The 21,520-nt window shown below is 35.6% G+C and overlaps 2 protein-coding genes and 1 long non-coding RNA gene across 4 annotated transcripts; 2 read left to right on the top strand and 1 right to left on the bottom strand.

Moving 5' to 3' along the window:
- Nucleotides 1-8,334: 8,334 nt before the first annotated feature.
- Nucleotides 8,335-10,855, bottom strand: LOC141663792 (uncharacterized). 2 transcript variants are annotated; one of them, XR_012551664.1, is made up of 4 exons: nt 10,654-10,855; nt 10,449-10,532; nt 9,413-9,605; nt 8,335-8,567 (listed from the first exon to the last, which is right to left on the bottom strand). It is a non-coding gene; the product is annotated as an uncharacterized LOC141663792 (long non-coding RNA). The 2 variants fall into 2 exon arrangements; XR_012551663.1 differs by lacking the exon at nt 10,449-10,532.
- Nucleotides 10,856-12,771: 1,916 nt separating this feature from the next.
- On the top strand, nt 12,772-13,434 carry LOC141665538 (uncharacterized). Its single transcript, XM_074471523.1, has 2 exons — nt 12,772-12,834; nt 12,955-13,434. Exons 1-2 carry the CDS (start codon nt 12,772-12,774, stop codon nt 13,432-13,434), a joined length of 543 nt encoding a protein of 180 aa, XP_074327624.1.
- A 31-nt stretch (nt 13,435-13,465) lies between these two features.
- On the top strand, nt 13,466-14,569 carry LOC141665537 (uncharacterized). The gene has a single exon (XM_074471522.1). It carries the CDS (start codon nt 13,466-13,468, stop codon nt 14,567-14,569), a length of 1,104 nt encoding a protein of 367 aa, XP_074327623.1.
- Nucleotides 14,570-21,520: the final 6,951 nt, after the last annotated feature.

Genomic DNA, 21,520 nt, shown 5'->3' with positions numbered 1-21,520 from the left:
AAGTAACTGAAAGTGTCAATGTTACATTTGATGACACTAAACTCCCTAGTATCCAAACTGAAGATCCTTCTGAGAAACTGAAGTTTGATGATACGTCAGATTCAGAATCAGAACATGGTCAAGAACCTGAGGTTGTTGCTGGTGAAGAACCTGTTAATCATGATGATACTCAAGGTAATAGTGATGGAAACTTTGGCAACAATGAAGATACCACTGCTACTGACGGAGAATCTTCAAGTCAACATGGCAACAACTCAGGGGGAGATGCTGAAGGATCATCTAGTAGGACACAACATCACAATGAATTTCAAGGCGAATCATCAAGATCAAATCTTCCAAGACAGACTGTCTGGAATAAAGCTCACCCTTTTGAGTTGATTATTGGTGATCCAGATGTTGGAGTCAGAACTAGACGTGCTACTCAAAATGAGTGTCTGTTCTCAGGATTTCTTTCTGAGATGGAACCTAAGAAGATTGAAGAAGCACTAACTGATCCAGATTGGGTGATTGCTATGCAAGATGAGCTCAATCAGTTTGAAAGTCAACAAGTCTGGAAACTAGTACCTAGACCTACACACAAGAAAGCTGTTGGTACTAGGTGGGTATTCAGGAATAAACTAGATGAAGATGGTGTGGTTACGAGAAACAAGGCAAGACTGGTAGCAAAAGGGTATTCTCAAGCTGAAGGCATTGATTATGATGAAACATATGCTCCAGTGGCTAGACTTGAGGCCATCAGGATATTTCTGGCATTCGCAGCATTCTCAAACTTTAAAGTTTATCAAATGGATGTCAAGAGCGCCTTTCTGAATGGAAAGCTGGATGAAGAGGTATATGTAGAGCAACCTCCTGGTTTTGAAGATCCAGATCATTTGGATTTTGTCTTCTTTCTTTTCAAGGCTATTTATGGGCTAAAACAGTCTCCAAAAAAATGGTATGACACACTCTCTGAATTTCTTATTGAAAATAGCTTTATTAGAGGTGTCATAGACAAAACTCTCTTTTCTAAAAAACATAAGAATGATACTATATTAGTCCAAGTCTATGTGGATGATATAATATTTGGGTCTACTAATGATAATCTCTGTAAGAGATTTGCTAAGTTAATGCACAGCAAGTTTGAAATGAGCATGATGGGAGAGCTAAAGTTCTTTCTTGGATTACAAGTAAATCAAAGGTTAGATGGAACATTTATTTGTCAATCCAAGTATCTCAAGGAACTCCTCAAAAAGTACAATCTAGAGGATTCTGCATCAGCAAGGACTCCATCAACTACAGCTGTCAAGCTTGGACCATGTGAAAACTCCATTAAGGTAGATGTCACAAGCTACAGAGGTATGATTGGCTCGTTACTCTATCTTACTGCAAGTAGACCAGATATTATGTATGCTACATGTTTATGTGTAAGGTTCCAAGCGGATCCTAGAGATATTCATCTCGTTGCTGTTAAACGAATCTTAAGATATCTTAAGGGAACACCAAATCTAGGTATTTGGTACCCTAAAGAATCTGGTTTTAACCTTGTCGGATATACAGATTCAGATTATGCAGGAAGTGTTGTTGATAGGAAAAGCACCTCAGGGAGTTGTCAATTCCTAGGTAGCAGACTAGTCTCATGGTACAGCAAGAAACAACAAACAGTTTCCAACTCAACGGCCGAGGCTGAATATATTGCTGCTGGAAGCTGCTGTGCTCAGATCTTGTGGATTAGGAACCAACTACGAGACTATGGCTCTGTATTGAACAAAATTCTTATTTTATGTGACAATACAAGTGCAATAGCCATCACCAACAACCCTGTGCAGCACTCGAGGACAAAGCACATTGACATCGGGTATCATTTTATTAGAGAGCACGTCATGAATGGTACTGTTGAACTATTTTTTGTTCCAACAGAAGAACAAATAGCAGATATTTTCACTAAACCACTTGACGAATCCACATTTACCAGATTAGTTGGTAAATTGGGCATGTTGAATAGTTTTAGTGATTAATTTAGTTAATATCTGGGATCTGTTCTTGAATGAATTTACAAATGAATTTTTCATTTATGAAAAATTCATTTGCAAATTTATTTTATCATTTTATCATATTTCTTGCTTATTTCTATGTAATTTCTATTATCTTATCTTATTTATTTACTCAACTTGTTAATTTTAATGTCTCATAATATTTTATTTTCTATAAAAATATTTTTCTATGAATTTAATTTGTTAAAATTCAAAAGAAATCTATTTTTGGACTGAAAATATTATTATCTCTGAAATATTTTAATTATTTTAATTCTGTAAATATTATAGGTCTGTATTTCAGTTTTACTATTTTGTAATATAATTTCAGTACATATATAGAAGTCTGTACATTTTGACTGTATTTCTACTGAAATGACAATCGGCAAGACAATTGAAATTGTCTTGCTGAAAGTCATTTCAGTATATATTTGTCATATTAGTGTTTTTCAGTATAGTTTATACTGGCAAGACAATCGGTATGACTATCAATTATCTTGCCAGTTATAAACATTATATATATATTATTTTATTTTATACTGGTATGACAATCGGTATGACTACCAGATTGTCATACCAGTTATATATTATCACTTGTTTTATTCTTATTGTTTTCGGTTATTTTCTTTCTTTTGCCTGGTATGACAATCGGTATGACAATCCCGGATTGTCATACCAGCTGTGATATAAAGGCGTTTGTTTGTTTTTTTAAAAACCATTTCAACAGTTCATTTCTTTTCATAAGTCGAACAGTTTTCTTCATTTTCTCTCTTCTCTCTCTTCGAACTAAAACAAACGAACTGCTTCTTTCCTTGCTCGAGTTTTTACTCAGCAAACTGAATCTTCACTCCTGTGATATATACTTACATATATATACATACAGGAGTGCTGTTAAAATTTTCAAAATTTGTTTTTTTAATCAGTTTGCCCCTTCAAATTCAATTTGTGTTTGTTGATTTTGAACATTTTTATTTTTATTTTAATTTCTGATTTGTGTCTTTTGGCTTGTTTAATCTGGGTTTGTGAGTTAAGGATTTTAACGAGATACATTCCTGTCTAAATTTTTCGATTATAATTAATTTAATTCGAATTATTGAATTAATTTAATTAATTCGAATTTTCTTAATATTATTCTTAAAATTCTGAAAGTGTGTGTCTTATTATTATTTTAAATGGCTCTCAATTTCCAAATTGTCGCGCATAATCAGGTTGGTTATTTTAATCTGAAAAAATGTGATGTTGAAAAATTTAAGCCTTGGATTAGATTTTTAAATGACCATTCGATTGTTAGCTCTACTATAAAATCAAATGTGATTTTAAATGTCGATCTTCTTAGACTGATTTGCACAACATCTACTGTGGCCGATGATTCAAAATCTTTTTCATTCACCGTGGCAAACACACAGTATGTAGTTGATGAATCAGTCATTAATCAGGCGTTAAATTTTCCATTGGACAATTTCTGTAATTTACCCTCTGAAAATGAAATCACAAACTTTTTCCATGCTATTCACTATCAGGGGGTGATCAATTTAACCAAACTTTCTAAATCCAATGTGGTGTCTGAATGGGATATTTTCTTCGATACACTTTCCAAAGTGTTTGCCAACTGCACAAAATCCAATTTTCATAACATCACTTCCACTCTGCAGTATATTGGTCTTGCGGTTGTTTTCAATCAAAGGATCAATTTTGGCAAACTACTTTTTCCCATTCTCTTGAGACGTCTAACTTCTGCTTTACGTGATCATTCTACAAATCGTAGGGTATCATGTTACTATGCTCGTTTTCTCATGCTTATAGCAGATCATCTTCTCACACCTGAACACAAAGCCCTTTTTGCTAACTCTGCAGTAACCGAACCCCCTCCAGTTAGCAAAAAGATTTACACTCGCCAAGACACAACCTTCAAATTCATGCAAGTTCCAGTACTTGTATCTTCTTTCATGGCCACTTATATTCCTTTACCTATTTTCAATCTTCCCGGTCATGAACAGCAACCTCAACCTCCAGTGGTTCAAGCCACCCAGGCTCCTCCAACATCAGATGCTCTTCCATTACAGGTAGTAATTCCTCACTCTCACTCCCTTCCTACTTCTGTTGAAAGACCCCCAGTGGTTGATAGGGCTGACCATGAAGTTGTAGAACCACAGCTTCAATCCCAGGTCATAGAGCCAAACACAGAGTCACATTCTATCTCAACCTCTCCCCCACTGTCTAAAATGTTACCCAGAAGATTACTAAAAAGTAGTGCATTGTTAAATATGAGTGAACCCTCAGCTCTGCCTCCTCCTAAGAAAAGAAGAACATATACTGAGGCATCTGAAAGCCCATCCTTGTCCTCCCAACAGGACATGGACTTTGAAATGGCCAATGAACAGTTACTAGAGGCATTCTCTCAACAGGATGCATCTATTGAAATTCGCCATAGGGCCATGGCATCTTGTACTGAGTCAAGCACAATTCCATTACTCACAATGGAACCATACACTTCCCCAGATCATACTCAGGACACAGAACGAGGAGTGCACGTAGAGTCGGTTACAGTGCCTGCCATAGTTACGGCAGAAGAGCAGTCACATGCTTCAGAGGGAAAATCTGACTCTCCGCCATCTTTAATAGAGTCATTTTCTCCCCTCCCAGATCCAACACCTCTGGCTCCCTTATGGGATTCTCCACTCACAGATTTATCTGGAGAAAGTGGAGGGCAACTCGGTCAATCTATCCCTGAAGAAATTCAGACATCTATTTCAAAAGATTTGATGGTATTGACTGAGGATCGGGACTCGCGAATTCTCATTGCACCACCACTGACCTCTCTTGAAGAGGCTAGGGTGATTTTAACTGCAGGTACAGAAGAACAGCAACAGGAAGACTCCTCACGAGCAATTATATTGAGAGAAACACAAGCACGTGAGGTGAGTGAACCAAACACGAGTGAAATTCAGGTGAGAGCACACACAGACACAGATACTCAAAACCTGTTAGCTCAAATTGCTGCTCTAAAAGAAGAACTTGCTAAAAGCCAAGCTGAAGCTCAAGCATTCAAAGCACAAGTGGTTGAACGGTCTTCTTCTTCCACCTCTGTCAACAATCAGCTGGCAATCATCAGGAATGACATCTCAGATCTCAAGACCACTGTAATACCAAAGCTCAATTCCATTCAGGACACTCCAACTTTATCAGCTGATGACATATCCAACTTCTGCTCTCTACATACAAGAATGACTTCTCTTGAAGACCTCATTGAGATGAATCATTCACTGGACTCCTCAAGATTTCTAAAGATAGAGACGGGCATGGAACATCTCAATGAAGGGATGAAGCACCTATATTTCATGATCAAGAATTCTCATTGCCCTAATGAAGAACAAAGAGCTTATTTTGAAGGACCGTCTGGTGGAGGATCAGGCTCTGGAGGTGATGGAGGTTCCAAAGGAAGGTCAGAAGAGGATCCCTCAACTAAGGGGGAGAAGAAAGGGAGTAGTGCCAAAGGGAAGGAAAAAGATACCTCTGCTGGAGACAAAGGAAAGGCTGATGATGTCTACTACAGTGGAGAACAGGATGACTTTGATATTTTTGACATTCCCACTGAACCAGTTCAGGAAGATAAAGTAAATTTGCAAATGAATTTTTCATTTAAGAAAGGGAGTAGTGCCAAAGGGAAGGAAAAAGATACCTCTGCTGGAGACAAATGAAAGGCTGATGATGTCTACTACAGTGGAGAACAGGATGACTTTGATATTTTTGACATTCCCACTGAACCAGTTCAGGAAGATAAAGATGGTTTATTTGAAGCTGAAGAGGAAAGTGATTTTGGAGAATGGGATGAAGAAGCTCAAGTGGATCCTCTGTTTGAGAAAGAATTTCAGAAGGAGCAGTCAGAGATGAAAAGAAAAGAAGCTGAACTCAAGAAGGTCTCTCAGATCATTGACATGAGGAAAGACATTCAAAGAACAGAAACTCTTCAAAAGCAACGTCTTCATGACATTAAGGCTCAAGAAAGGAGAAGAGATGTCAGACTGAAGATTGGTGAAAAATGGGATGAAGCTAGGAGAGTACTTGATATGCCTCAGCTGAGCACTAACAATGATAGGCAGTTCCTATATCTTCTTGACAAGCTGGAAATCTCAAATCCTAACAATGACATGTACATGAATGCTATCAAGACTGAAGTCTCAAGGATCACAGCTGCTTTTGATAGATCCCTAAATGAGATGAGCATTTTTGTATATTGTCAGAGTGAAGGATCTTTCAAGGTGTCACTTCATCTGTTCGAGAATCGTTCTTTGTCAGAGAGTTGGGTTCTTCTCAACAAGGTTAAAAGAAGCTCATAATTGAATGAAGTTCTTCGAGAAAGGCTTAAAGAGTTTGCCAGCAGGGCTAGTCCTCAAGTGGTCAACAATCCTCATCAGGTGAGATTCTTTAAGTCTGATTGTCTTCAAATCTGTCAGCTAGATGTACAATCTCTTAAAGACTACTCAGCTAAGCATCTGGTCTGGATGGAACATCATTTAAGAACTGCTGGATATTCATCCATGTTGAAGACTCAAGCTGCTGATTTGATTCAAGCTTATTGTGAAAAGAATATTAAAAGGTACAATCAGATCAAGAATAAGCTGAAGTCAGTTGGAGTTCAACCAGTCAGACCAGCAAGCTTCACTTCAGAAAAGGATCGTGTCTTTGACAAGGAATTGCTTCAAGATTTAGAAGAAGGTGAAGTCAGAAGAGAAGACAACTGAAGTCAATTAGCTCAAAACTCAATGTAATATGATTAGAGCTTTATGAATCAAGATAGTCTAATGTAGTTATATGTTCAGGCTAGAGGAACATCTATCTTGTATTCACTTGTAAATTTCATTTGGAATCTGGAAAATGTTAAATATAATCCAGAACTTTTCTGCTATTTACTTTGCATTACTGTTTATATCTTTTTCTTATTTGTTAGTTGAGTTATCCTCTAGGTATTTGTTGTTATTGTCTAACAAGCAAATAGGGGGAGATTGAAAGGCATATGTCATAGCCTATTCGTTTATTCGAGGATTTAACTCAACTCAAATAAGAATGTAATAAGTAAATAGTGGATCTATCATCAGAGAGATCTCACAAAGTAACATCTGTCAAAGGATAAAGAAACATTGTTCATCTGTAGACTTGAAGATTCACTGGAAGAAGTTCAAGAATTTGATCATGCCTCAGTGATATAAATCAAGATCGTGGATTTAATCAAGTGACAGAGATCTCGTCAGGGTATCATTTATTACAAGGATTTAATCTGAAGAAAATCAGAGTATCAAAGTCAAGACATGAAGAAACGTCACGGAAGTTAGTCACTCATGAACCAGACAGTACATCGAGTGTCAGAATTGAAGTGGCGGAATTGATTCATAAGTCTCAGTGATTTTCAGAAGATTGTCAGAAGAATGGATGCTGCTCAGGGTTAGTATTAATTCTCTATTAACTAATTAAGTCATATAATTTAATTAAGAAAATAAATTATATCTGCAAAGATTAATTTATTGATTAATTGAATTAAATTGATTAATTAATTTAGAATTAATATTGAGGATTTACAAGATTTTAATTGGTTTAAAATCTGCTTAAATTCAAAACAAGACAATTCATTTGAACTAGTATGACAATCGGTATGACAATTGATAGTCATACCGAAAGTTATGCCAATACATTTAATTGTCTTATTAGAATTTCTGTTTAGATTAAAATCTGTTATTAATTCAGCAAGACAATTTATTTGAACTAATATGACAATCGGTATGACAATCAATAGTCATACCGAAAGTCTTGCTAGTTCATTTTGATTGTCTTGCTAGTTGTAAATATTGTCATACCGAAAGTCTTGCTGGCCAAAGAGATTGTCATGCCAGTACATTTTTCAGTTCGGTGTTTGATAAAAGAAACAGAAGACTTTTATTGATCAATACTCTTACAGAATCCAATCAAACAGAAAACAGAACACACAAGAGAAAAAGAAGCAGAAAACAAAGGCACAACATTTTATTTTTCATCTGCTTTTCTTCAAGATTAAATTTCTAGATTGTAAAGTTAAATCCAATCAACTAGAAATATTTATCTTGTTCTTGTGTATCAATCTAGCGGATTAAAATCCCTAGAACTTAATCTCAAATCGTATTTAGCATTTGATCTTTTAATTACAAAAATAGAAAAAGTTCATGTCGAATTTATTCTAGATTTGTAATAATTGATTTGAGATTAATCCCTTGTAACCGATACCGTAGTTGTAACACCTTTCAAGTTTAATAAAAGTTTTATTTAACTTGAATTTTGTTTCACAATTTTATTCCGCATTTTATTCGATTAAACGGTATTGTTTGCATTCAACCCCCCTTCTACAAACAAATTGGGACCTAACAGTTACAACTATTGTAAGACTAACTTACAACAAACCATCCGGACGTAGCTAACTCAATACAACAATTCAACAGACCATCCTTGGTCCAACACAACTACCTCAGAGGAGTCTGACACGGAAGGTACTAGAACTCTGCCCCGACTACCACAGAAGAATCTCCTAGGCATCTGCAATACATATATAAAACATTCTACAAGGGTGAGCAATCAATTGCTCAGCAGTATCACTATATGAATAACAAGTAAAAATGATTTAAAGCAAAGCAGTTATATGAACAGAATTCATAACTTGTTAGAAAACAAGTAAAACATGTTAAGCTGGATATTAAAACTAGCATGCAATGTAAAACAATAACATCAGTAGTCGTGTGTTGTGCATAAATACCAGAGTTCAATTTTTAGCATGCTATTTTCATTTATAAACCTTTCGTTCCATTACAGGAACCACAAAACCATTTCTCCCGTTACGGGGACCCAAAACCATTTGTTTCGTTACTGGAACCACAAAACCACAATAAGATATATATTGGATGTTATCTAGGGACGACTGACCAGGCCTCCACACAAATTATCTAGGATAGTTCGTCGGGCTATCACACAAAATGTCTAGAAAAGCTGATTGGGCTTTAACACAAAATAACCGGATCCATAGAGACTAGATAGGTCTCTGATTAACTATGCTGGACTAATCGGTGAAGACAGATGCGCAACCGAATTAGCCACTTACGCAACGTTATCCAATATCTGATTCATTTTATCCAGTTTCAAAATCACTTTTACCTATCTCTTGTTAAAATCAATTCTGTCACAACACACTATTCAAACCTCTTTTCCATTTTTAATCACATTTTAGAGATATGCATTTTCAGAAGTTACTTTTCCCCAAAAACATATTTAAATAACATTTTAAAATACGGGGATTCGTAACTTAAAACGTTTTTGTTCCATTACGAGAATAAAATAACAACTATTCATATATACTGAACCATAAAAGAATGGTCAGGGGTACTTGCCTTGCAGAGCTTTACGACTATCACTGACTGATTTTGGATAGACCCGGACGCTCGGCTTTATCGCCTTACTATCAGACTATCCTGGATCCAACTTCAACACTCAAGTCCTTCGCTTGGAACCTCGCTGAGCTGGTCGACTGATCACTAGGTTATCTTTCGTCCGATGCCAACTTTCGGTTTTCCAACTAAAAACCTACAGGATTCGAAATACTCTATGTTAGACGTCTAGTTACGCTTGACATATCCTTGTAACAATCTACCCATTCGATATCAAACCCCGACTCGTAATTATACATATTATAATAATAACACACACAACAATTAGGGTTCCCATTCTCGAGAATCGGTTTGGTGTTCGTTTTCAGGAAATATGTATACTCGTCATTTTATAAAATTAGGGTTACTGGTTTTGGTAAAATATTTCACCACAGCATACAATCAAGTTTTGTATAATATATATATATATATATATTTTTATTTATTTATATATCGCTCGATGTCCCGATAATTACCGGATACGCTCCCGTATTTCCGTAGTTCGATTTTCCGGAAATCGGGCAGCGTCTCCTTTGTTTATTGGACTACCCGTCGAAACATAATCGACGTCTTAACAACCAACAATCACAATTCACAAACCCACAATTACAATTAATCAATCACAACCCGACTACGCAAATCTCAATTCCAATTCGGACCTTAATAATTATATCCGACTATTTACATTTCGAAAATAATTGTACGACTTAAATATTAAATATTAATTATTATTTTATAATTATAGGACTCAGAATTAATTCATCACAGTCCACCGTCGGCGCGCCGAGGCTCATCACCAACGGCGGCAAAATTCGCCGGTACCCGATAAATTTCGGGTTTCCACACGAAATTTCACCGATAAAATTTCTGAATAATCGAAAATTATTAACTAAAAATCACAGAATGTTCATAAAAAAAATCAACCAATCTGAATAACCCAAAAAAGGGATTTCAAATTATACATCACACGTCAATCCAGTAATCAAAACCACTGACTGACCCATATACACGCCACCAGCACGTGCATAAACGCGCTGCAGCGGTGACAAGGTCGCCGAAAATTAGAACGAGGCAGGCGGCAACTCTGAAACAAAAACACAGACATCACAGCAAGTACAACTCACAAGCACACAAGTATATATATAGGGCAAGCAAAACAAATCGGAGTTCACAACCATAAAAATTGAGCACCGGCCGGACCTTACCGGAAAAGACGAAGATGGCGGCGTTACAGAATTGAGAGAAAGGAAGAGAAAAATTCAAAGAGAGAGATGAAACAGAGATTGATCGAGATAGGGATTTCCAGAGATGAGAGCCGCGAGACTGCACGCGCGAGGGAGATGAAGAACATAAGAGAAGCTTCCTGTGTGTGGTGTTTAGCTGTTCCGTTTTATTTTTTTTATTATTATTTTTTATTTAACCAAACCCAGCAATACACGCATCCAGCATAACTTAAAATGTTAACACATATCAGGCTAAGTGACACGTACCCCTGCCAGGCTAGTTCTACTCCGCCTTTCACCATTTAATGAATAACGCGCGGGGTAAATAAAACCCGAAAAAGTACCAAATTACTTTTAAAATTCTTAGAACAATTAAAAACTAATAAAATAAAATTTTCATAATTTTTAAAACATTTTTAGATCGCACGACATACCCGCAATTCACAATTAACGAACCGAATTACACTTAAAACAAATTCAGAAAATCACGAAAATAGTCTTAAAATATTATAAATTTTCCGAAGTTTATAAAAATATGAATTTCATAATTTTAAAATAGTTTCTGAAACACAATTTATACCTGCTTTTATCAAGTAAACCAATCAACGCGCGGGTGAAATTAATCCCAAAAATTTCCAAAATAATTTTAAAATTCTCAGAATATTCCAAATTTACATAAATATGAGTTTCATAATTTTTGAAGAATTCTGAAATTAAATACGGATTTTACAAATAAATGCAATCAGAAAATCATACAAGACTAAATAATTGATGAAATATTGATTTCTAAATTTTATAAAATCCTAAAAATAATTATTGTAATTATAAAATAATAAAAATTATTTTAAAGACAATCCAAGTATTTATGCAAATAAATTTGCATTAAATCCACTTTTAAAAGTGAAAATAATACAGTACTACTCAATAATTAATTACGCGAACAACCCTGTACACCATAAATCACACATAGATAATAATAAAATAACACATAGTTGACCTAAGCTTTACACATATTTTATTTATTTAATAATTCCATAATTACACTTTTAAATAATACGAAAATACGCGAGTCGTTATAGCTGACCCTGACATGGTTTGGTATTCTAGTAGTAGATTACCCTAACCTTGTTGTGTTGCGTGTCCTGTCAGCGTCCGATTGAGATTTCTAGTGACTCTGAGGCAGCCTTTGTGTGTGAGTCCCCGACAATAGGTTATGAGTCAGATTTTGAGGAGGATTCTGATCCCGAGGAGCAGACTGTAGAGTGTAGAGACTGTAGCTGGGGAGACCCTTGTGCTTCCACATGTCATCCTGACCCCTGTTGTTCCACATCCTCATAGTCCGGGTATATAACCCTGTTGGGTTCAGAGGTCTGTGTCTGCAGTTCGGGATTTCCCTCCTAGTTGTGGACCCCGGCATCCTCTATGAGGCCTCCTGTACCACATGCCCCTTCTCTAGATACTTCTTCTCCTATTCCATACCATGTTTGCCAGGCAGTTGACCGAGTTATTCTTCATAAGTAGAGTCCAGAGCTAGCTGATCATCTTGACCGCGTGCTCATTGGACCTTTCCAGGGAGTGGCTGCTTCGTCTCCTAATATTCAGGCTAGAGTGAGGGCCCTGACCCGGGCTGTTATAGGGAGAGCTAGAGAGATTGGCCACTTTATTAGTCCAGTGGCTAGGCCGGGGCAGTACCGTGGATTGGTAGATTGGCTAGTATTTGAGTTGTGAGTGATTGGAGGCACTTCCTAGAGGTATGCTAGAGGTTATGGCTATGAGAGGGATGAAAGTATAATGTAGCATTTATGTTATTGTTGTTATACCTTTTATTTAGATATTATCTGTATTCAGTATTATGTTGACTCTTGTATGTACCTGAGTTGTTAGACTGTTGTACTTTATCATGGATATATCTAGATGCACGCTTGTTGTTTAATTTATCTTGTATTCATTTGGGTCATTTACAACTGGTATATTGTATTGTCTTACTGTTGATATTTTATATACCACTTGCGAACTAACAGATAACCTCTGTAGTAGTAGATTTGTTGTTTCCAAAAATATATATGTATGTAGGTACATAGATACCATTATTTTAGAAAAATGAAAAAGCAAATTACTCAACATGTTGTTTGTGATGTTAGCAGGGAAATGTCACCAGAAAGGGTAACTCATACTAATCCTGAGAATCAGGACGGGACAGTTAACCCAACTATGAATCAGATAATGCAATTATTGCAACAACAGGCTGCTAATATGATACAGTAGAAATAACAACATATCCAGCATCAACAGGAGAGGCAACAACAACCACAAGGGGTTGAGCTAGTAGGTACTTTTAAATCCTTCCAGTCAGCGAAACCTCCTAAGTTTGAGGGTTCTCCAGATCCTATCAGGGCCAGAGCGTGGCTGAAAGAAATAGAGAAAGCGTTTAGATTGGCCAAAGTAAAGGAAGAGGATAAGATAGATTATGTGAATTATTTTCTGAAGAACAAGGCTAATTATTGGTGGGAATTAGCAAAAGGTTTGGAAGGAGAGGAAATGATAGATTGGAATAGGTTTGTTGAACTATTTCTAGAAAAATATTTCTCGGAACATGTTCAAAATCAGATGGAGCTGGATTTCTTGGATCTCAAGCAGGGTGACAAGAGTGTGGCGGAGTATGAGGCAAGGTTCGTAGAGATGGAAAGGTTTGTAGATGTGTATGTGGATACAGATCTGAAAAAAGCAAAGAGGTTTCAGCAAGAATTGAGATCGAATATTTAAGTCGGAGTTGCCGCATTGAGATTACGGATGTATGCCGAAGTTGTACAGAGAGATGGTGATTGAAGGAGAACACAAGATGAGTGAAATAGAGAAGGAAGCTAAGAAGAGAAATACGGAAGTTGGAGAAGGAAGCCATAATCTGGGGTCTCAGAAGAGGAAGGAAACTCCCCAGAACAGGAATTTTGGATTTAGAAGTCAGGGGCAAAACCTAAACCGACCATTCAGTAGGCCCTTACCTCAGAATCAGCCAGGCAACGCAAGACCTCCAGTTCCAAAGTGTGAGAGTTATGGAAAGAACCATTCAGGGGTATATAATAAGCCTAATGTTACTTGCTTCAGATGTGGTGAAAAAGGGCATTATGCGGATACATGTCCAACCAAGAAAATTCAAAAAGATCAGGTCAAGTGTTTTAATTTTGGAAAGTTGGGACATATGAAAAAGGATTGTCTAGCCCCAAGGATGGCGAATGCTAAATTTAATACGATGGGAATTTCGGAGTCAAAAGGAGCCACTGATCGGACATTTAAGATGACCAAGAAGAAGACCGCGAAGGAAGCAGATGTTGTAGCAGGTACGCTTTCTGTCAACTCTGCATATGCTAAGGTGTTTTTTGATTTTGAAGCTTCAAAATCTTTTATATCTGAGAAATTTATTAGTCGGTTAAATTGTGAGTTAGTTGCATTAAGTGAAAACTTGGTTATAGAAGTGGCAAACCGTGATAGATTGTCCGTAAGTAAAGTTTGTCCAAAATGTAGAATAGAGATATCAGGGAAGTATTTGTGGGTAGATTTAATACCCTTTCATTTAGGAGAGTTCAATGTTATATTGGGAATGAATTGGTTGTCTCAGTATAAGGCTAAGATAGATTGTAAGAATAGGGAGGTGGCATTAAGCACGTTGGAAGGGGAAAGGGTAAAATTTAAAGGTCAGAAGCAAAAGAAAAAAATTTTAACCGTTATGGAGGAAGGAAAGTTGTTAAGGCAAGGATGTGAGGCATATCTGGCTCATGTAATGGACACTAAGAAAGAAGCACCTAAATTAGAAGAGGTTCCAATAGTAAATGAGTTTTCTGAAGTTTTCCCAGAGGAATTACCTAGATTACCCCCAGACCGAGAGATAGAGTTCTCAATTTAGTTGATTCCAGGAGCAGAACCAGTTTCCAAGGCACAGTATCGCATGACACCCGTAGAGATGAAGGAATTAGCTAAACGGTTGCATGAATTACTGTATAAGGGTGTGATCAGACCAAGTGTGTCACCATGGGGAGCACCGGTTTTATTTATAAAGAAGAAAGATGGAACCATGAGATTATGTATTGATTATAGAGAATTGAATAAGTTGACCATTAAGAATAAGTATCCATTACCAAGGATTGATGACCTATTTGGCCAACTTAAGGGAGCTACTTGTTTTTCAAAGATTGATTTAAGGTCCGGGTATCACCAGTTGAAGATCAAGTAGGAAGATATACCGAAGACAGCTTTCAGAACTAGATATGGACATTATGAGTTTCTAGTAATGTCATTTGTATTAACTAATGCACCGACATCATTCATGGATTTGATGAATAAGGTGTTTAAGGAGTATCTGGATAAGTTCGTGATCATTTTTATTGATGATATTTTGATATATTCAAGGACAAGAGAAGAGCACGCGGAACATTTGAGGATTACATTACAAAGACTAAAGGAAAAGCAGCTTTACGCCAAATTTTCAAAGTGTGAATTTTGGCTGGAGGAAGTTCAGTTCTTGGGCCATATTGTAAGTAAAGATGGTATAAAAGTAGATTCGTCAAAGATTAAAGCTGTAGCTAAATGGGACCAACCTAAGACGCCAACGGAAGTAAGAAGTTTCCTTGGATTGGCAGGTTATTATCGGCGATTTGTTAAGGATTTTGCAAAGATTTTAGCACCCCTAAATAAGTTAACAAGGAAAATGAGAAGTTTAATTGGGATGATAAGTGTGAGAAAAAAATCCAAGAATGAAAGGAAAGGTTAGTGACCGCTCCAGTATTAGCATTGCTCGATGAAAGAGGAAATTTTGTGATCTACAGTGATGCTTCTTTAAAGGGATTGGGCTGTGTGTTGATGCAACATGATAAAGTCATTGCATATGCGTCCAGACAGTTAAAACTTCATGAACGGAAGTACCCAACGCATGATTTGGAATTGGTAGCAATTGTGTTTGCGCTGAAACTTTGGAGATATTACTTGTATGGAGAAAAGTGTGATATATATACGGATCATAAGAGTTTAAAGTACATATTCACCCATAAGGAGTTAAACATGAGGAAGAGAAGGTGGTTAGAGTTAATCAAGGACTATGATTGTACTATAAGTTATCACCCCGGTAAAGCCAAAGTGGTAGCAGACGCATTAAGTCGGAACGAGAGAGTAAATATGATGGTGATGGTGGAAGAAGTGGCCAGAGAATTGGAGAAGTTAAAAATTGAGGTATGCGATCCAGGTTCGGCTCAAACAAGCTTGTATGAGATGACCTTTCAGCCAGAATTGATATAAAGGATTCAAAAATACCAAGAGGAAGCAAGAAATCAGTGATCAAATATATTGAAGGGAGAAGAATTTTGTGTACAAAAGGATGAGTAAGGGTTATTTAGATTCTCTAATCGAATATGGGTTCCTGACATACCGGAATTGAAGATGGAAATATTACGAGAAGCGATAGTTCAAGGTTCTCTATACACCCCCGAAGTACTAAGATGTATCAAGACTTGAAGATGAACTTTTGGTGGCCAGGAATGAAGAAGGAGATAGTTAACTGGATTAGCAAGTGCCATACCTGTCAAATAGTTAAAGCAGAACATCAACCCAACGGACTACTTCAACCTTTAGAAATTCCCAAATGTAAATGGGAAGAGATTGCTATGGATTTTGTAGTGGGGTTGACAAGAACCAAGAAGGGATACGACGCTATTTAGATTATTATTGATAGATTGACTAAGTCAGCACATTTCCTACCAATTAGGGAGAATTACCCATTGAATAAGCTTGTTAAGTTATATTTAGATGAGATCGTTCCAGACACGGAGTTCCGGTATCGATTGTGTCTGATAGAGATCCAAGGTTTAATTCAAGATTCTGGAGTAAATTTCAGAAGAGCTTGGGGACTTTGAAAATGAGTACCGCATATCATCCTCAGACCGATGGACAAAGTGAGAGAATGATTCGGACAATAGAGGATATGTTGAGAGTGTGTGCTTTGAATTTTAAGGGAAACTAGGATGAGCATCTATCGTTGATTATATTCTCTTACAACAACAGCTACCATGCCAGCATTGGAATGCCACCGTATGAAGCTTTGTATGGAAGAAAGTGTAGATCCCCCGTTTATTGGGAAGAAGTTGGAGAACGACAGATAGTGGGACCAGAGTTAGTACAGAAAACCAAGGAAGTAATTCAACTTATTCAGAAAAGGTTGATCACAACTCAAGATAGATAAAAGAAGTATGTTGATCTACATAGAAAGAAAGTCGAGTTTGAAGTTGGAGATCTAGTGTTGTTAAAAGTATCACCATGGAAAGGATTAGTAAGATTTGGCCATAAGGGAAAGTTAAGACCCGGATATACTGGACCATATGAAGTTTTGAGAAAAGTTGGAAGTGTTGCCTATGAGATAGGGTTGCCTCCTCACCTGAGCCATATTCACAATGTGTTTCACGTGTCGATGTTAAAGAGATATGTTTTGAATTCAAATCAAGTGATAGAGTATGAGCCTTTAGAGATTTAACCCGATCTATCATATACGGAGCAACCAATCAGAATCCTAGATAGAAAAGAGAGAGTACTTAGAAATAAGTCGATACCTATAGTTAAGGTATTGTTGAGAAATCCGAGAGTAGAAGAGTTTACTTGGGAATTGGAGAGTGAGATGCAAGAAAAATATCCTCATTTATTTGGCTAGGTCATATTCTGAGGACAGAATCTTTTTAAGGGGGAAGGATATAACGATCCGTATTTTGTATTAAATAATTAAATAATATATGATAATTATGAGATTATATTTGAGAATTATGTGTTATGTGACCATGTGACCTTAACATGTTACTCGTTATGTATTTATGTGTATAGATGCGTTAGTAGTAGTTTGCTTAATTGTTTAGTAATTATTTAAGTTTTTTTTTTAAATTGGTATTTTAGTAAATGAATTATGAAAAATACCAAACAAGTAGCAAATATTCATTTTAAGATTTCCTAGTGTTAATAATTAATTTTAGGACTTTTAAAAATTATAAAATATTAGTTTTAATAAAAATTGGAATTTTCATAAAATATTTTTGTGTTAAACTTTCTAAATTCGATAAAATCCAATAATGATTTAAAAATTCTGAAAATTTATTTATAAGCTTTTTATGATTTTACATAGCTATGGTAAATTTTGCATAATTTTTAGGGAATTTTTTGAATTAAATTGTTTCATATTTTATTTTAGCATTAAGTTGATACAATATTTGATTAAGTAATGGGGGTAACACTTGGCACCACCTGGGCAGTTAAACTTGCATGCATAGCCACTTGTCTTCATCTGGAAAAATCTAGCACATGACTAACTTCCTTCAATATTGCATGGTGGACATGTGTCTAGTAAAAAAAAGACATATATACACAAAAGTCATTCCACCACACTCACTCACCTCACCATTTCTCTCCCTCTGCACTCTCGGTTCCCTCTGCTCCCTAATCTCTCTTCCCCTTTTCTTCATCACATTTTCACCATTTAATTATCAAAAAAAATCATTTCATTAGTCAAGGTGTTTAAGGAAATCGCAACTTTTGAGTTAAGAATATTCAAGGCTATAGGAACACTCTCTTTTCCTCTCCCATTCCTCATAATTTTCAAATTTAGGGTACCCCTTGCACCCTTGGATTTTGTTTTCTTTTATTTATTTGGTGATTTTATGCTTAATTATGATTAATATACATGTGATTAGTAAGTATTAAATAATGCATGCATGAGATAAATTGTTTGTCTGAGATTTCACTCCCGTTAAAATGATTACTTGTATTAAGTGTTTAGATGCTTGAATGATGTGGGAGATCTTTAAATTTTAGATTATAATAATGTAAGTAAAGGTTCAAAATAAAATTGATTCTTTTTAAAATATACTCGAATATTTTTATTAATATAGGATGAGTTGGTTCAAGTTTTTAAAATGGCGCCATAAGGAGGTGTATTGATTTTAAAATTTTAGTGTTAACTTGGAACTGGTTAGTTGTTTATGAAATAATACTTTGCAAATCATTTGTAAACTGGTTAGTACTTCTTTATTGGCATTGGATGCTTGTATTGGATTGGATTTGGTTAGTATTTATCCTTGGGATAGTCCTAGTTATAAGAGAAATGCTGCCGAAATTTTATTAAAATCCTAGCATAGAACTATATGTTATGTGATCAAATTTGGTATTACGTGCTAATGTAAAACTGTTATGTTGCGAAGGGTGGCCTATTAGTTGAGAATATTGAAATTAAGACTTTCGATTGAGTTATAGTCTTTTAAATTCTATAGGTTCCCGACAACAGTAGTATTCCGCACCTTGTGCCTTTTGCTGAGCTCAAGCAGGTGTACTTTTATGTAAACTATTATTTATTGCAAATTCATGACTGAAGTATGATTTTGTTTGAAAAGTTGACTTACCAAGTTGGTACTTATGATTTCCAGATTCATAAATGATTTTCATAATTTAATTTAGCCCCTCTGTTTGTAAGGCTTATTTGTTATAAGTATACTTCTGATGGAATAAACCTTTTCTTAAAAATGTAAAGCTAGGAAAATAATCGAACTTTGTGAGGCATTTGGTATGGTTAATAAGTGGCTGAGGCGCCAGTCCCAAGTTTTAACAGATCTGGCTATATATGTGTGAATCCATGGATATTATCTTTCAACATTATCTAATGTGTTTAGGTATTGTTGGGGCCTGTGAAGGACTGATCATCTTTCACAGACAATTGCGTCTTATGTAAATCCAATATGTGAACATGTTCGAGGTTTTTGGTTGAAAGGAAGCATAGGCTTCAATTTGATTTAAGAAGCAGATAGCTGTTAATCTAGATTATTTACGAGTTGATATACCTGAAAAGATTTTGCTTTACTGCTTGTGCTCTAGTTTTATTGTACAGCTTTACATATTGAATTGTTTTATAGTACATTTCATTACTGTTACCATGCATTTGATTATTTTAGCACTTGTTGAGCATTCCTGAGCTCACCCTTGCTTTGTTTATTATTAACCCTTTTCAGATGTATCGAAATCACCCTCCTTGTCGTAGGAATAGTCCAGGATGTTCCTCTAGTTCCCCGTTCAAGCTTGGTAGCTCTCAGGTAGTTCCAGACAGTTTGAGTCAGGTCTAAACTAGGTTTTTGGCTTGAACCAGATGTATCTATAGGATGGTTTTGAGGGATATGGTGTAATCTCATGTAGAGATGATCCCGTATCTTGGTTTGTTTCCGTTTTAAGTTGTAAACATATGACATACTTAACTTGTTAAGGATCCTGTTGATGGGGTTGTTGTATAAACTTAGTAATAACTGTTATTAGAATTTCATATTTGTTCTTAATCTTATTTAGTGGCTCCCGAACTCTGACCCCAAGTTCGGGATGTCACAGTTACAATAGATATGAAATTTTAATCCTATCCCAACGGGGTGTTACAAAAGACATAAAAGTATATTGGCATACCTCAATAAGGTGTTACCCACAACAACACATGATGTCGTGTTGTTATAGACTATGAATTTTAAAAAAAATAATTAATTCAAAATTAAATTTATCTTTGGAATAAATTGATTTGAATACAATAATTTTAAAAAAAAATTGAAAGCAAAAGTATATCAAATAAGTAAATTATTTATTATTATATATATATATATTAAATTATTTTATTCAAATTTACATTTTTTAATTTTATTTAATTAATATTTCAACTATTTTAATTAAAATCATTATAATATTTACTTACAGAAAATTACAACATGTAGTTTTATTATAAATTACTTAAAGTAATAAATTGATTGTTAATTATATTATATGCAATAAAAATATTATAAAATTAAAAAAATTAAAAAAATGAAAATAAATTGGCATTTGAGTTGGGCTGATGAAACAATTGGACTAGGCGGCTAACATTTTGAGAGAGCGGGAATCCAAAATTTTGGACAAAAACTATGGGGAAAATTTCACTAACATTTCACTCTAACTCATTCATTTGAAACATGGAGGTGAAATGAAATTAGGGGAAATAAAGTTAGGGTTCAAACATTATCTCTATCAACTCTCTCATTGTCTATTTCATTTCCCAGCTCAATTGATATATTCTGTAAGAGCCTGAGAAATCACGTGCAATCTAATTCATTTGGAGCTTCAATTATCCCTTAACATGCCAAATTGTAAAGGATTTTTGGTGAGAAATTACAGTTCCGAAGCTCCGTTTCCGGAATAATTGAGTTTGATTAGGAAATTATGTGCTCATATTAAGGAAGTTAAGGTTACTCTTATTACCTGTGATTGGGATATCACAAGTTTTTTTTCAGTTTTTAGTTATAAGGGACTGAGGAGAGATGAATGTGGTCATGATGGATGGCGTGGTAGTCCGCCTGGGAGAGGCGGTTGTGGAGCTGGTAATAGAAGGTTAGTTTCGAGTTTCGATTGGTTAGTAATCTCGACAATTTATTAACTTCTCTTGTATGAAGCTATTATTGTATTAAGTGAATGTATGTTTTTGTTTTCAAGGAACACTGTATTTTGTGTTGGAAAATGTATGTAGTAGTCCCACCTTGTCAAGTCAATTTAATCCATAATTTGAGTGGATGAATGTTGCGTGCGCACAACGAGTGACACCTGGAATACGTTCTCCTCCGAGAGAGCTTTTCGAGGCACTTTGAATCATTCAAAATGACTAAGAGATGGATGAGATATGATCATCCAAAGTTATTCTCTTAGTAGTGGAAATTTACGGAAGAAAAGAAAGTCCCACATTGATTTTGCAAAGGAACATATATAGCTTTATATAGAAAAATACTTATGTAGTGTTACTTATGTATTGCTCCAACAACTACGTGCGCACGCATGG

This window comes from Apium graveolens, chromosome 6 (assembly GCF_009905375.1).
Source record: "Apium graveolens cultivar Ventura chromosome 6, ASM990537v1, whole genome shotgun sequence".
NCBI classification, from domain to species: Eukaryota; Viridiplantae; Streptophyta; class Magnoliopsida; order Apiales; family Apiaceae; genus Apium; species Apium graveolens.
Note: the sequence above shows the minus strand (reverse complement) of the source record. Positions and strands in the feature narration are given on the sequence as shown.